The sequence below is a fragment of the Batrachochytrium dendrobatidis genome, assembly GCF_000203795.2.
Source record: "Batrachochytrium dendrobatidis JAM81 unplaced genomic scaffold BATDEscaffold_10, whole genome shotgun sequence".
In the NCBI taxonomy this organism is placed as follows: domain Eukaryota; kingdom Fungi; phylum Chytridiomycota; class Chytridiomycetes; order Rhizophydiales; genus Batrachochytrium; species Batrachochytrium dendrobatidis.
In genome coordinates, this window is record NW_006281108.1 from 636,631 (window position 1) to 649,913 (window position 13,283).

Genomic DNA, 13,283 nt, shown 5'->3' on the forward strand with positions numbered 1-13,283 from the left:
CCAAGCATCTCACTGCACAACACATTCATTTGAGTTGTCAACTGATATTATATATTCATAGCCAAGCCCATGATGGGAGTCTACAGAGAAAAGGTCTCTGAAAACACAACAAACATGCCATCGGAACTGGTGGCTCTACGTGCTGCCTGTTCTACTGACAGAACAAGAGACTGTGGTCCACACACTAATAGAAAACAGCAGGTGTCAAGGGTTTGGATTTATCCGTCATAGTTGTATCAAATAAAGTTGCTGTCAGTACAATCCCATCTATAAAACTCTTGATATCTGAAAACCTTGCACTTCTTACCTGCAACTGATACGTTGTGGTTGGGCCTATGTTGCAGTCCTTGCATAAGGCTCAAAATATCTGGTTTACAATATTCTACAGAAGCTGGTAAGCTTCTTGTTTTTTGTGTGAGTTCTTGATACGTGCATGTTGCATGTAAATGAACTTGAATACCACATGAAACTGCCTTGGTCAGCTCCGCGGTAAACCAGTTAAAATGATCTGGTTTTAAAATACATTGTAAAATGTCAAGTACTAGTCTAATCGATACATGTCAAGTCTATATTACCTGGATTGCGTGTAACCCAAACCAGCCCAACTTGCTTGCGATCACCAGTTAATGCATGTTGATTACGATGCATGATGGTTCTCAAAATAGACAGTAACGGTGTAATTCCAATACCACCAGCAACAAGTAAAACCGTATCTCGATCCATGACCCCATCAAACGCTCGTCCATATGGTCCATCTACAAACACACTCAATGCTCTCCTACTACTAATGAACTGATGCAACTCTTTGGTGAAAAACCCTTTTTTTCGAATAGCAAGCTCACACAACTCTGGCTTGAGAGTTTCTCGCTGTGACGGTGTAGAATCATCGGACAACCGTGAGCCTATCTCACTGTTGGCCTCCAAAAGTTCAATCGACTGTGCAGTTTCCTGCTGATTTTTAGCTGCAAAATCAATCTCGGGCGAGATTATACTGAACGGATGCCACTCATATGGAGTTATATCTGGAATCTTGATAAACACAAACTGTCCAGCCCTTGCCTTTTCCATCTTTCCTAAAAACGATGGCTGAAAGAGTGTCAGGCGGATCATATCATTATCGACAGCACACGAATCCACAATGTTGGCTGGTCGAAGTGCTCGTACAATTCGTAAAATCCGATCAAGTCCATACAGAACAGCTCCGGGTATAAAAAACTGTGGACTTTGAGCAGTATGAAAGTAGAGCAAAACCAAGACTGTAGGATAGCTTTAAAAGACAATATATACCCATAAAGATTGCAGAACAAATAGGTCAATGAAATGTGAGTTGACTATAACCTCGTCAGTCTACCAAGACCAACCATCAAAAAAAGTCGAGTTGCAGACAATACATTACCTCAAAATATGGATCCAGTAGAACAACTCAAATGAAATACGACGAACTAGCGGAATGGCACTGGTCAAGAATACTAGTCCAAATAAACTCCCTGCTGCTAAACCATATGGGATCATAGCTCGAGAGTTGATTGACTCGACTAGAAAAGAAGCCGAACCCCACATGTATAGATACAATGATCCATGGAACAGAGAACATAAACATGCAACAACCCCAAGCAGGGCATGAAACAGCAAGCATCTTTCATAGGAAATTCCCAAAATAGCACTCAGAGGAGAGTTGCGAAGTGGCAGCAGAGTCAGTACTGATAGGTTAGCAAGAGCCAGATATCCAAATCGAGGAAAATCAATGTCATCCAATGTACTGATAGTTGTAACGGAAAACAGAGCAGTAATAACAATATAGACCACCACCAACACTATATCTGGCAAACTATAGTATGGCCATACAGGCATAGTCGATAGCGAGCATGTGTTGCATAATCGCAAAAATGCATTGTTTGCATTGCCTATCCAAGTAAAAAGTTAGTACAGTATCATCAGATGCACACGGCTCAATTCGGAAGTCTATTCAACTGCATTTGCAAGGCTTGCTGCAAAGACTTTGCTGTCACTTTATATTTGATGCAGTGGAATATACCTGAAAAAAGCCGTTTCCATGGTAGAATGCCAATGGCCACTAAAAGACTGACTAGCAGAGCATAAACAGTTGCAGCTTCTAAATGACTCTTGTTATACAGTAGAGCCATTTCTGCGAAATGGGCAAAGAGGGATTTTTGCTAGACAACTCAAGACTAAAAAGGTCACATGACAACTTGCTTGGATTGCCCTGATGTTCATTCTACAAACTGTTTAACAGATATTGTTGTATTGGTCTTAAAGCTATCGTGCCCTGATACGTATGGTGTAAGATTCAAACAACTATATCCCTTGTCAACCACCAATCGTTCATTGCCATATTCACGTAAAATGCAACACTAAATAAGGGTGTCTAATAAACTGCCAGTCTCATGACATGATAGTTTCCATCAAGTTTACTGAGCATTACTTTTGGAAACCCTTTCTCGAGGAATATGAGACCTGCTGAGATTGTGGCATGAATGTTGTTTTAGCACTTACTCAGATTGATTTGTTTAGTCAAAAAGTGCTTTCTTGATGCTTTGCAAATATTATCTGCTCAATGAACTTGGTGTTGATCTTGTTCTGGCACAAATTCCAACGTGTCGTCTATAATCTACATCAACCAAAACCAGTCGTGCAGTTTTAGAGAATTTGCGTTTTTGAAACGATGCAATAACTTGCTCGATGCTGTCTGAATGTTTTCAAAGCTTTCTATATAACCAAAATAAATATTGTTGCGTTCTCATTCCTTTTGTCACCAGCCGTAAAATCAATTCAATTTTGATTTCAAACTTTTACAAGTCAAACCAGATGAGAGTATGCCAACACTTTCTTCGAGGAAACTGCAAGTTTGGCAGCAAATGCCACAACGAACATCCCATGTCTAACCAAGGTACTGTTTTATATTTTATTCAGGAGCGTTGGCTTGCTCGTACTATTCGCTACATTTTGGGCTAATGAATTCTAAACATGAATGTGTACGACTTTCATGTACACATTTAGCTCCTAGCCAGTTTTCAAAAAACAACTCACCTAATGCAAGTAATACTAGCACCCTGTCCAATTCTACCAGGTATAGTCCAGTGTTGTTCATTTTTAACAATGGGTAAACCAAGCAGATTAATGCACTGCGATCTAGTGGAAATTTCAGTCCAACTCACCATTGTTGAACAGTTATCCTCTGGAACTAAAAAGTCTTAAAACAGACCTTCAGTCAGAAAAACCAATATGGCCACTGAGTGTCTATGGTCACGCCAAACACCAGGTGTCTATTATTTCAGGCACCGACATTTCTCAAGAGGAGGCTCGTTTGATCTTTGATGATGAACTTAAACAAAATGGAAATCTTGCTGGATATGTAAGTCTTTTACCAATGTGCTGTTCATTTGAATAGATTCATTATTTATCGACTTTTAATATGCTTTTCATTTTAACACGATGCACTTGCTGACTTTTAGTTGAATAAAGTCAATGAAGCTTGCACCAACATGCAAAATCAGATTAATCAATGTCTTTCAAGCCCTTCTGCAGCAAATGAAATATTTAAACAGCGCACTCGAGCAAATCAGTCTACTGGATCAGTATCTGGAAATAACTCGTCTTTGTTTGGTGCCAGTCGTTTTGGATCTTTACCATCACAAACTCAAACTCAATCTTCATTTGGATCTGGTATCTCAACTGGAAATTCATTTTCTGCATTGGCCAATAGTACTAAAAGTATAGCGAGCAGTCCATTTTCTCAATCTACCTCATCGCAGTCTGTATTTGGCCAATCTTCGTTTGGTCAAGCATCAACAGCAGGAAACTCTGTGTTTGGTCAATCTTCGTTTGGTCAAGCACCGGCAGCAGGAAACTCTGTGTTTGGTCAATCTTCGTTTGGGAAAACACCGGCAGCAGGAAACTCTGTGTTTGGACAATCCTCATTTGGGCAACAACCTACTACTTCATCCGTGTTTGGACAATCTTCATTTGGTCAAGCACCAGCAGCAGGAAACTCTGTATTTGGACAACCATTTACCAACACACAATCCAGTTTTAATCAACCGATTTTTGATCAACAACCAGCCACTGGACAGCCTGTATTTGGTCAGTCTTTTGCTCCATCCCAATCAAATCCTTCAAATGGATCTGTGTTTGGCCAACCTCAGTCCACAATGAACGCGTTTGGTGGAAATCAGTTTGAGCAATCCCAGAATTCAATCGAGCCCACTACAAAGCCCCTTGCATCAAGTGGTATTTTTGGTCAAAGTACAGCATCAATGTTTAGTGATGTAGTCATTACCCCTACTGGTCCAACAACTGAAACCCAAAATATGGATCCTCAAATTCTATCAGCATTTACCAATGCAGCATTTGAGTTTGGTAAAATCCCTGAAATTGAGCCTCCGCCACAGTTTCGTTAATACAGATCTTAATCAATAGACTTTATTATTTGTCGATTACATGATGTTTTCAAGAAAGTTGTTGTATTAGATTTTGTACATGTTTGTTCAATACATGGAGCCTGTAGTACTGTGCTTCAATGGATATTTCTTCAAGCACTTTTAGGTCTTTAATTCCATTGATCGTGTCTACGCCTATATTCTCGTATTGTAGTAAAGTTGTAGTGAGTATGAGCAAGCTACTGAAAAGATAGTACGCATGCGCTTATTTATTTTTACTCTAATGCAACTCGAGTCGTCACAATACAAAGGTTTTCTATTTCAATAGCTTACCTCGTAAATGATTAAGAATATGGTAAAAGTGTCTGCCATCGCGATCAATAAATATGGTTTCGTTTCGAGTCCATAGTGAGAGTACCGATCCCTTTGCCGCAGCTAACGTCTCCTTTTTTGTTTGAAACATTATCCCACCTACCCATATAGTAATAACCTCTTTTGCCGCATTTGATTTTTGCTCTGCATATACTGTTTCTGGTTTCTTGTTATAATACTTGTCATTTTGTTTGAGATTCTGACTACTTCGATGATAAATAATAGCAAAACGAACCATTCCATATAAAACAATAAAAGCCCAATTGATCAACAACGACATGATCACTTTTACTACAGTCCATATCTTGGAATAAAGTTGGACCTGTTCATCAATATAGTCTAGCTGCAACCGGATAAGACGGAAAAAACCAGACGTGTGGTAAGAGATGCTAGATTTACTGAGATAAAGAGCTGACCGAGCCGCAATGTTGTTGACAGTAGCTACTAAATCTTGATTTGTTTGCTGAACATGATCGGACCACCATTTTGGAGCAAGATCAAACATTGACCACGTATTGGGTATAAACACATCTTGTTGTAACGCAAGTTGAGGCGAAACTATTTTGGGCTTTGATGTTGTATTTGTCTTTATCAAAGTAAATGGATAAACCAAATAAGTGTAAATACCTGATTTAGCTTTCTTTTCATCCTCTACAGCTTTGATTTGAGCCAGTCTTGCTTCATATTCACATAGTTCTGATTGTTGCTGGTACATAGAGTTTGGAAACACGTAAAATGCGCCAAGAAGAGTTGATGATACGTCCTTTTCCAACGTTTTTGATAGCGGAGTACTTAGTAGAACCTCTGACCAACTTGGTTCTAAAGAAACAGGCTGTGGTAGTGGATTGGGAGGAGGAACTGTTGCCAAATAGTCAATATAACGCATCGATGGTGTAGAAAATGAGTCGGAGAGATGACGAACGTTATCCTGTAGTTTTTTGCACTGCTTCAAAATATCTCTCATTTCTTCCTGGCGACGAATATGATCCACCTTGTTTTGATTGTAATCTAAACCTTGATTAGTATCAAGTTTCTTATAATGGCCATTTCTATTTTGCGAGTGGATAGGCTGGTTAGCAGATGAGTAATTCATTTACTATTTAGTTGTAATAGACGCGTCTGGTGAATGGAAAAGTGCAATCAGGTTGAGGAGTTTCAAGTGAATCTACTTTTACTGATACAATCAAACAGTTGTAAAAAGTGTATTTACAGCCATATTCGCATAGCATGGATCGCAGAGTATCAAATGCATAATAAACAGCCATGCTCATAATGGATGGTGTGTTTTGAAGAATTAAAAATAAAATCAATTTGTAGTAGAAAGACTGAATATATCTAGCCATTGACTATTTCAAAAGTACAAAAAGTGTTCTATTTTATATAGATACGGCAATGAATGGCCAAATACTAAAATGTTGACAGATATCCAATACAGAAACACCAGAAACCATTCGAGAGTATTTTATAACCCTAATTTTTCATTGGGTTCAAATTGTCAAATCCAACTTGGTTGCTCCAGTATTGAATAGCACTCATCAATGATCAGAGCAAGCAGCACAAGCAGTATCATTTCAGCTTCTTCCAATACAAACAACATAAAAGACACATTGACAAAGGATGGCCCTACTTTTTACAACTCAGCAGCAACAATTGTCATGATGAGTGAAGTGTTGGCTCAGCCTGAATCTATGATCGGACAAACTGTGCGAGTCCTTGGTCGACTGAAAGACTACAATGTCCACAAGAACATAGTGCAAGCAGAATACAAAGGCCAATGTATGTCTATTGACACTACGCTATTGGGAATATTCGATTACAAATTAGGATCGCTATACCAATGGATTGGTGAACTTGCTAGTTTTACTGGACATGGAGGGATAATACTGCACGCTAGAATCCTGCGTAACATGGACGAACTGGACACCGCCTTGTTTGAAGATACACTTAAGCTTCGCAGAGCGATCATGGCCCAAGATCAACTAAACTAAATGCTCAATAAAAACCATTCTCATAATTTATCTGGAAAATCATAGTTTATCACCAAAAACTCGCATGACGATAAAGCTAAAGCGAGTTTGATATTAACAATTTAACTTTGAACTGTAAAGCGTTTATTTCCATTTTTTATGCCAAGCCCATGACTGGCACTATAAAGTCACCAATAGTATCAATCTCGGCGGAACAAGCATTAACCCTTACTGTCGCAACAAAACAAAAACATCCATAAACTCAGATATTGACAATAGCGATCGAGGTTTAGAACCTTTTGTAGCTGTTTGCCTTTGAAGTTTTGTATATAACCCATCCTGCATATCCCACTACTACTCCAACAAAAATAATAAGGATGATCATTGTCGCAGACCAACCTCTCGACTCTTGCGTAGCCTTTTTCTGCTGCTCGCGTGTCCATTCAGGCTTGGTGCTGCCTTGATTAGTAGGTTTGTTGGAATTATAGTCGTCTTTATGAGAAGCAGGCATGCTTCCTGTAGTGGCATTATTTCCTCCAGATCCCTGATTGTGTTATTCATACCATTAAAAATAGGTTAGTATTAGCCAAGATTAAGCTAATATACACACATCTTATTTGACCCTGACTCTGTTTAGTCAAATGATCACAGCACTACCAGTAAACTACACATATGTATACTAGACAGCTTACGTTGGATACTCCATATGTAGAGATTTCAATAATATCGTGGCTTGAAGATACAGCTCCAGTCAATGCAGAAAATCCAAAAAATCCTTGTTTTGGAAGCTTAACGTTATCCACCTTGAGACATGTAGTCCATTGATCATCCCCGATAATGTTCAAATCCAGCTATTTACCAATTGTACAGTGTTATAATTAGCCTTGACATACTATCACATATCAGTGCTGTTTAAAAGTAAATATAATGAATAAACGCCAGGGATGATTGATCACACACCTGCAAATGACCACTTTCCGTATACTTGACACGGGCTTTGGTAATATGCTCGCGATTACGAAACTCTGCATGACATCCGCCGATATCAGCATTGTTTCCATCAAAATCGTGATCGTACTCCTTTTTGCCATCTCCAATCATTGCCATCACATAAGGAAAAACATGCTGTTTTCAAAAAATATTAGTTGTCTACAGATCATCATGCAATACAACCAGTCCATAATAAACACATATACCTTGACTTTGCTATTGGCATATGTATCAAAGAATAAACCAAGACCGTTAAATTTATCCTTTCCTCCAAAGACAGGACCTGGAATGAAAAAAAGTAGTTGGCATTTGCAAAGTATTAATAAACTGTTCAGCATATAGAGCCCCCACACATTACTATCAACTAAAATTGCAATGATACATGCCTTCTTGAGCACGCTCGGTTGTATACCAAAACGCAAATCCATCACCACTGATACCACCGTCATAAGCTACCTTGAATTGAAATTCAATCATCCAAGAGGAGTGAGTCATGGGTGTTTTGGACCATAGCCATCCAGATTGGCTGCGAGCATCTGTTGTAAGCCGAACGTATCGGTTCACTTCCATCATTGCATCGCCACCAAAATCCCATAACCTAAACCCAATAAAAGAGTTAGTTGATCCATTTGAAGCAGGTTTCTTGATTCAGATCATGAATGACAAAATAAACAAGTTTCGCAGTTTAATAAATCAAGGCAAAATCTCGAGATATCCCGATATAGATCAGTAGCCAACTACTGCACGTTGATGGCATGTTTATGATGCACATCACTTACGGATTGGAAAGAGTATCTTCTATATATACATTTAAAATGGATTAGAATGAACCATTGACAAATTTATATTACGTTATGCGACACAGTGCTACGCAATGAATATTAATCACAAAGGGCTTGGAACTGGATAGTTTTTGAAAGACTAGCATGCTTATCCCATGGATTGACCAAGAATGAATGTAGCTTCAAACACTGGTTTATATGCAAACTTTATAGTGTTTTAAAACAAATGAATGGCTATCCCTTTATGGATGACTACTACGTTGGTTTGGTCTTTAAATCAGACAGCTCATATTGCACATGTCCATAATTCATCTTATTGGATGGCCTCGGTTGTTTTCAAACATGTTCCCAATGCACATACAAGCATGTATATTGCATCTGTAGAGCAGTAATACCAGCAGAGCACGACTAGAAAGGCGATACCAAACTGCCTAGAATGGATATTGGCATTGACTCTACCAGCCACTATCCATACCAGATCGCGGATTAACAGCTGTTTTGGGCTTCCCAACTAGCCAGCAGTAAAAATCGTTGAAAGTGCAGCAGAACTAGAGTGGTAAAGCAGCTTGAGATCTACTAGTCACTTTCAAACGAATGACAATGAAGGAATCAGTGTAGTTGGGGAAAACAATAGTTACCGAGATAAGGAGCCTGCAATGAATAGGAAGGAAGAGGATTGTCCAGTTCATTGGATTGAGCAAAAGTATTTGATAAAACAGCCAGCAGCAGTGTGCCAAGCAGAAGGATAGCAGACATGACGATGCGTAATGAATGCGGTTGGTGTAAATCAAGGCAAGAAAAGCGTCGAGTTTGCTGTTTGTCAACGATCTTGTGCTGACGCTTCTCGCATTAGTCGCTCACGTAAATACTTTTGTATTCATCTTGCAGTGATTGCTCTCGAATAAACGATTAAATATTCATTGCGTTTGTTGGCACTCAATTTGATTGATTTTCAATTCTTCAAAACACAACAATCATCATATGATTCACAAAATTAAACTAGTTTTGAATTCAAATTCTTTAGTAGTTATTATACAATCGCCAGATTCATTTATTTAAATTCATATATTGATTTCAACTATTTCCAAGTCTTACAAACTTCATATTTGCTGGGTTCTAACATATACGTTTGTGCTCAAACTCAATAAACAATGATTGCACGTTTCAGGAATGCAGTAATTGTTTTCATACCAATCACCCAGTTTAGGAAAAAATTAAAGGTTAAACAAGTGTCAAGGATCTGGGATTGTAATGTGAACATTTCTACTCTACGCGAATACGATTGTAATGTTTTGACAAAAAGATATTTTCATTTCACTTGACATCTGAATGTGAGTATTTGGATTATTATTGATCTGGGAATCAGTGACCTTGCTGAAGCATTCCTGCCTGTGCAAGCATAATTTGAGTCGGTGGAACCTGTAATTCATCATTAACACGGGCGCTCATATATTGTCGCAGTAATGTTTTCAACTCCTCATTTTGATGCTGTATGGAATGAATTTCTTGATATAGTTGGAATCTATGTGTGAGCACCTTGTTGTATTTTTGCATAGCCAGGTATACTGCCTAGAATCAAGATTATAATACTCGTTTAAAATACTCTGATGATTCTTAAATCCAAGAGTGAAATTATCGCATCTATTAAAAATAGTCTGCTTACCATCCATGTGCGATAACCTTTCTCGTCAATGACATTGCCCATGCGCTGCCAGTAATCTTTTTGAATGTCGCGAGTTTTTTCATTTGGGGTTTGTTGTATTCGAGCAACACCTGCATTTAGCATTCTCAGTTAAATTGTGTGCATTTTAAATAAAAGCAATATAGCTGAAAATGATGGATTGCTCACCATTTAAGTCTTTTTCGATACTATCGTTGCGAGAAGGTGTGCTATATGCTGCGTTGCGTGGACCATCACGCAATTCTTCGCGATTATGTTCAACAAAGCTACGAATAACACGAACCACATCATTCGGGTGAATTGTTACTAAAGCTTCTTCAGAAAAGTTTGAGTGACTTTCAGATTGTTTCAAAGATGTATGATTAGTCTCGGAAATAAAGTATGTGGTTAGTCGCTCAATGTCCTCGACAGTTTCTACCCCGAGAGCTTTAAAAATTGAATCTAGCTTCATCAAAGATTGCTCATCCTTATGCAATGGCGCCAGCAGCTTTTGCAACTTTTCCTCCACCTAATGAGAAAATAATTCAAATATAAACCATGGTTTAGTGAGTACAGATTTATAAAACTACATTCACAATGTATGATTGCTCACAACGTACTAAAAACCCTGTTTCGTTGCATAATAGCTCCAGCGTTTTTTTCATTGTTTTAGAATGACCCTTTTGATCTTGAAACTTTGCAGCAAGTGATTCCTTTTTATCCGAGTCACCTTCAATATTTAGTCCAGCCAGTCTAGCATCCATGCTTTGTTCAAAGGCAGTTTGAGCATCCAAAATACTTTTTGTTTCATCTTCCACAAGATCGCGAAAGAATGAGGGATCAATATTGCGAAACAGATCTTCTTGTGGAGGCATCCACTTCATTCCGAGCTGCTGTTCATTGATGATCCGATCTGCCTATTTAAAAAATCAAATCAATCTACTGTATATAGCCCGTGATGTATTCGGGCAATTTGAAATGTAGTAAAGCTGTCACATTGCAAATAGCTTAGTCGCATTCAACTACAAGGTTTACCTGCAAAACCTTGCGCATTAACTCACGAGCTTCTTCCTCGTTCATTTTCCAAATATCCTTGTATTTTTTGCTATCTGCCATCTGGAAATGCCTAAATTTCTTTTGTAGCTCCTATAATTAAATATTCATCAGCACCATTGGTTCAAACTACAAGTAGCTTTGTTGATCTAACTATGAAAAGTATAAACATGCTTACCTTGAATTGCTCAGTAAGATGACGATGGTCATCTGTCAATGAAACATTTTCTTGCTGAAATACTCGCTCTTGTTTAGCTGCCTTGGTCTTTAACACATTAAGGTGATCAGTCAATCGGTTGATTTTCCGCTTTTGAGCACCAAGAATTGTCCCATTTTCCTCTTCTCGCTTTTTCAATACTTGAAAATTGTATTCTAATTTCTCTGTGTTTAGTTGGTACGTTGCTCGCATCTAATTCAATATTTTGCAAAATGTAACGACAAAATAAATGGTTTAGTTAGCCACCAGTCAAATTCAAGACGACTTAATCCATCATGCAGTATTTAGCACGCACTTGCTGAAGCTGCTGTTCAAGTACTTGCACATCCGTTTCCAGTTTGATTTTAACAGTGTTGTATTCTTCAGCATCATAAATGCGATGCACTTCTAGTTGCTTTATATGATCTTCAATACGATTTGCACGCTCCTCCATAAATTTTCTGTGTCACAAAACACATCAAGACAGATTAACATGTTCAAATTTGTCACTAAACTTGTATCAATATATCAGATTTCATAGAGGTTAGACACCGACATTGATTTACCCTTCATTCTGTCGACGAGTCTCGAACAATTGACTAATGTCGCGTACGTTTGCTTCAATCAGTTCTGTGCGCTCCTCCACAAATGCTTTTTCGATATGTTCAATCTCTTCAACTAGCGTACTTTGAAATGCTTTGAATTGGCTTTCCATTCGATCTAGCAATTTATCTAAAAATTCCTAGCCATTTAGTACGAGTGAATATTTGAGACTGTATGTACATTGTACTTGCCAATTTCTTCTGCTTGTCTTTTTAATTCCTTGACATACTCGTCATCTTTTGACTTTAATTCAGCAACGTATTCAGCAATAAGCTTGTTTTTGATTGCAATCAAAGCCAGGCATGCTTCTTTTTGTTTTCCAAGCATCTGTAAATATATGAATTGTTAGCCTCGTACCAAAATACATTAATCGTATGGCTGCTGGCCTGTCTTGAACTGCTTACCTACCTCATTCAGCTCGTATGGTCCTCCAAGTTTGGAAACTTTGTCCCATTCACTTGAAATTTGCTCATACATGGATATTGAATGCGATTGCTCATCATTCCGCTTTTTTTTCCACACCTCTGTTTTGCGAACCTCTTCTTGTCGACGTATACTTTCTCGGGCAGTTACTCCAACCCTTACATTCGTCACCAATTCATTACCATTGGTCTAAATAACGTAGTATTAGACCCATCAACTAAATCCATATTGCTCTATATCAATATCTGCTTGAAATTTGTCTAGCCGACTTTTCATACCTTTACTGCCTCTATACGTTTTTGACTGGTACTGATCTGAGCCTTGGCTTTTCCCGCTTCTTTCTGTTCAGGCTCGACTTTTTTGACACGGCGAGATAGAATATTGGCTGAACATAGCATTGCAGAATAGCACATGAATAAAGTATTCAAGGAAATGCTATTAGCCCTGTTCAAATAAAAGGCTTAGTCACAGCAAAGTTGTTCCTACCATCAGCTTTTTCAGAGGGTTTGGCTTTTGCTAGTCTGTTCATTTCGATACGACTTTTACGAATTGCAATACGTGCTTCGCGACCTCCGTCATTGGCTGGTTGTGCGCTAGTATTCCCTCCATTTGGTATAGTGGTTTGCATTAACCCGTCGCTATTACTATTTTTAAGACCATTTCCACTAGCCACGTTTTCAGATACAGATAAGCTGGGTGGTGTGTCCATGTTTGGCAAAAGCGTGATATCTACTGGGGGAGAATTATCTTGCATGTTCGGTTCAATACAATAATATTTCGTTGATTAAAATTTACCGCCGTATTCACGTAAAATGCAAGTCTTTTTGTATTCATGTATTG

At 38.4% G+C, this 13,283-nt stretch overlaps 6 protein-coding genes across 6 annotated transcripts; 2 read left to right on the top strand and 4 right to left on the bottom strand.

The window, feature by feature from the left end:
• Window positions 1-80: 80 nt before the first annotated feature.
• Window positions 81-2,144, bottom strand: BATDEDRAFT_90468 (uncharacterized protein; the record flags this gene model as incomplete). Its single annotated transcript, XM_006680887.1, has 5 exons — window positions 81-184; window positions 308-508; window positions 576-1,267; window positions 1,397-1,904; window positions 2,036-2,144. 5 exons carry the CDS (start codon window positions 2,142-2,144, stop codon window positions 81-83), a joined length of 1,614 nt encoding a protein of 537 aa, XP_006680950.1.
• Window positions 2,145-2,895: 751 nt separating this feature from the next.
• On the top strand, window positions 2,896-4,418 carry BATDEDRAFT_90686 (uncharacterized protein; the record flags this gene model as incomplete). Its single annotated transcript, XM_006680809.1, has 4 exons — window positions 2,896-2,908; window positions 3,019-3,088; window positions 3,190-3,373; window positions 3,474-4,418. The coding sequence occupies 4 exons, from the start codon at window positions 2,896-2,898 to the stop codon at window positions 4,416-4,418; spliced, it is 1,212 nt and encodes a 403-aa protein (XP_006680872.1).
• Window positions 4,419-4,467: 49 nt separating this feature from the next.
• Window positions 4,468-6,112, bottom strand: BATDEDRAFT_26621 (uncharacterized protein; the record flags this gene model as incomplete). The annotated part of the gene is made up of 3 exons (XM_006680653.1): window positions 4,468-4,592; window positions 4,731-5,838; window positions 5,939-6,112. 3 exons carry the CDS (start codon window positions 6,110-6,112, stop codon window positions 4,468-4,470), a joined length of 1,407 nt encoding a protein of 468 aa, XP_006680716.1.
• A 195-nt stretch (window positions 6,113-6,307) lies between these two features.
• On the top strand, window positions 6,308-6,757 carry BATDEDRAFT_90687 (uncharacterized protein; the record flags this gene model as incomplete). The annotated part of the gene is made up of 1 exon (XM_006680810.1): window positions 6,308-6,757. One exon carries the CDS (start codon window positions 6,308-6,310, stop codon window positions 6,755-6,757), a length of 450 nt encoding a protein of 149 aa, XP_006680873.1.
• Window positions 6,758-6,860: 103 nt separating this feature from the next.
• Window positions 6,861-9,267, bottom strand: BATDEDRAFT_37267 (uncharacterized protein; the record flags this gene model as incomplete). The annotated part of the gene is made up of 7 exons (XM_006680757.1): window positions 6,861-7,280; window positions 7,429-7,587; window positions 7,697-7,861; window positions 7,933-8,009; window positions 8,113-8,324; window positions 8,506-8,524; window positions 9,147-9,267. The coding sequence occupies 7 exons, from the start codon at window positions 9,262-9,264 to the stop codon at window positions 7,026-7,028; spliced, it is 1,005 nt and encodes a 334-aa protein (XP_006680820.1). The 3' UTR covers window positions 6,861-7,025.
• Window positions 9,268-9,870: 603 nt separating this feature from the next.
• On the bottom strand, window positions 9,871-13,197 carry BATDEDRAFT_26624 (uncharacterized protein; the record flags this gene model as incomplete). The annotated part of the gene is made up of 12 exons (XM_006680654.1): window positions 9,871-10,077; window positions 10,172-10,281; window positions 10,358-10,697; window positions 10,789-11,085; window positions 11,204-11,314; window positions 11,400-11,630; window positions 11,734-11,878; window positions 11,984-12,159; window positions 12,201-12,347; window positions 12,429-12,632; window positions 12,722-12,828; window positions 12,930-13,197. The coding sequence occupies 12 exons, from the start codon at window positions 13,195-13,197 to the stop codon at window positions 9,871-9,873; spliced, it is 2,343 nt and encodes a 780-aa protein (XP_006680717.1).
• Between the last annotated feature and the right edge of the window lie 86 nt (window positions 13,198-13,283).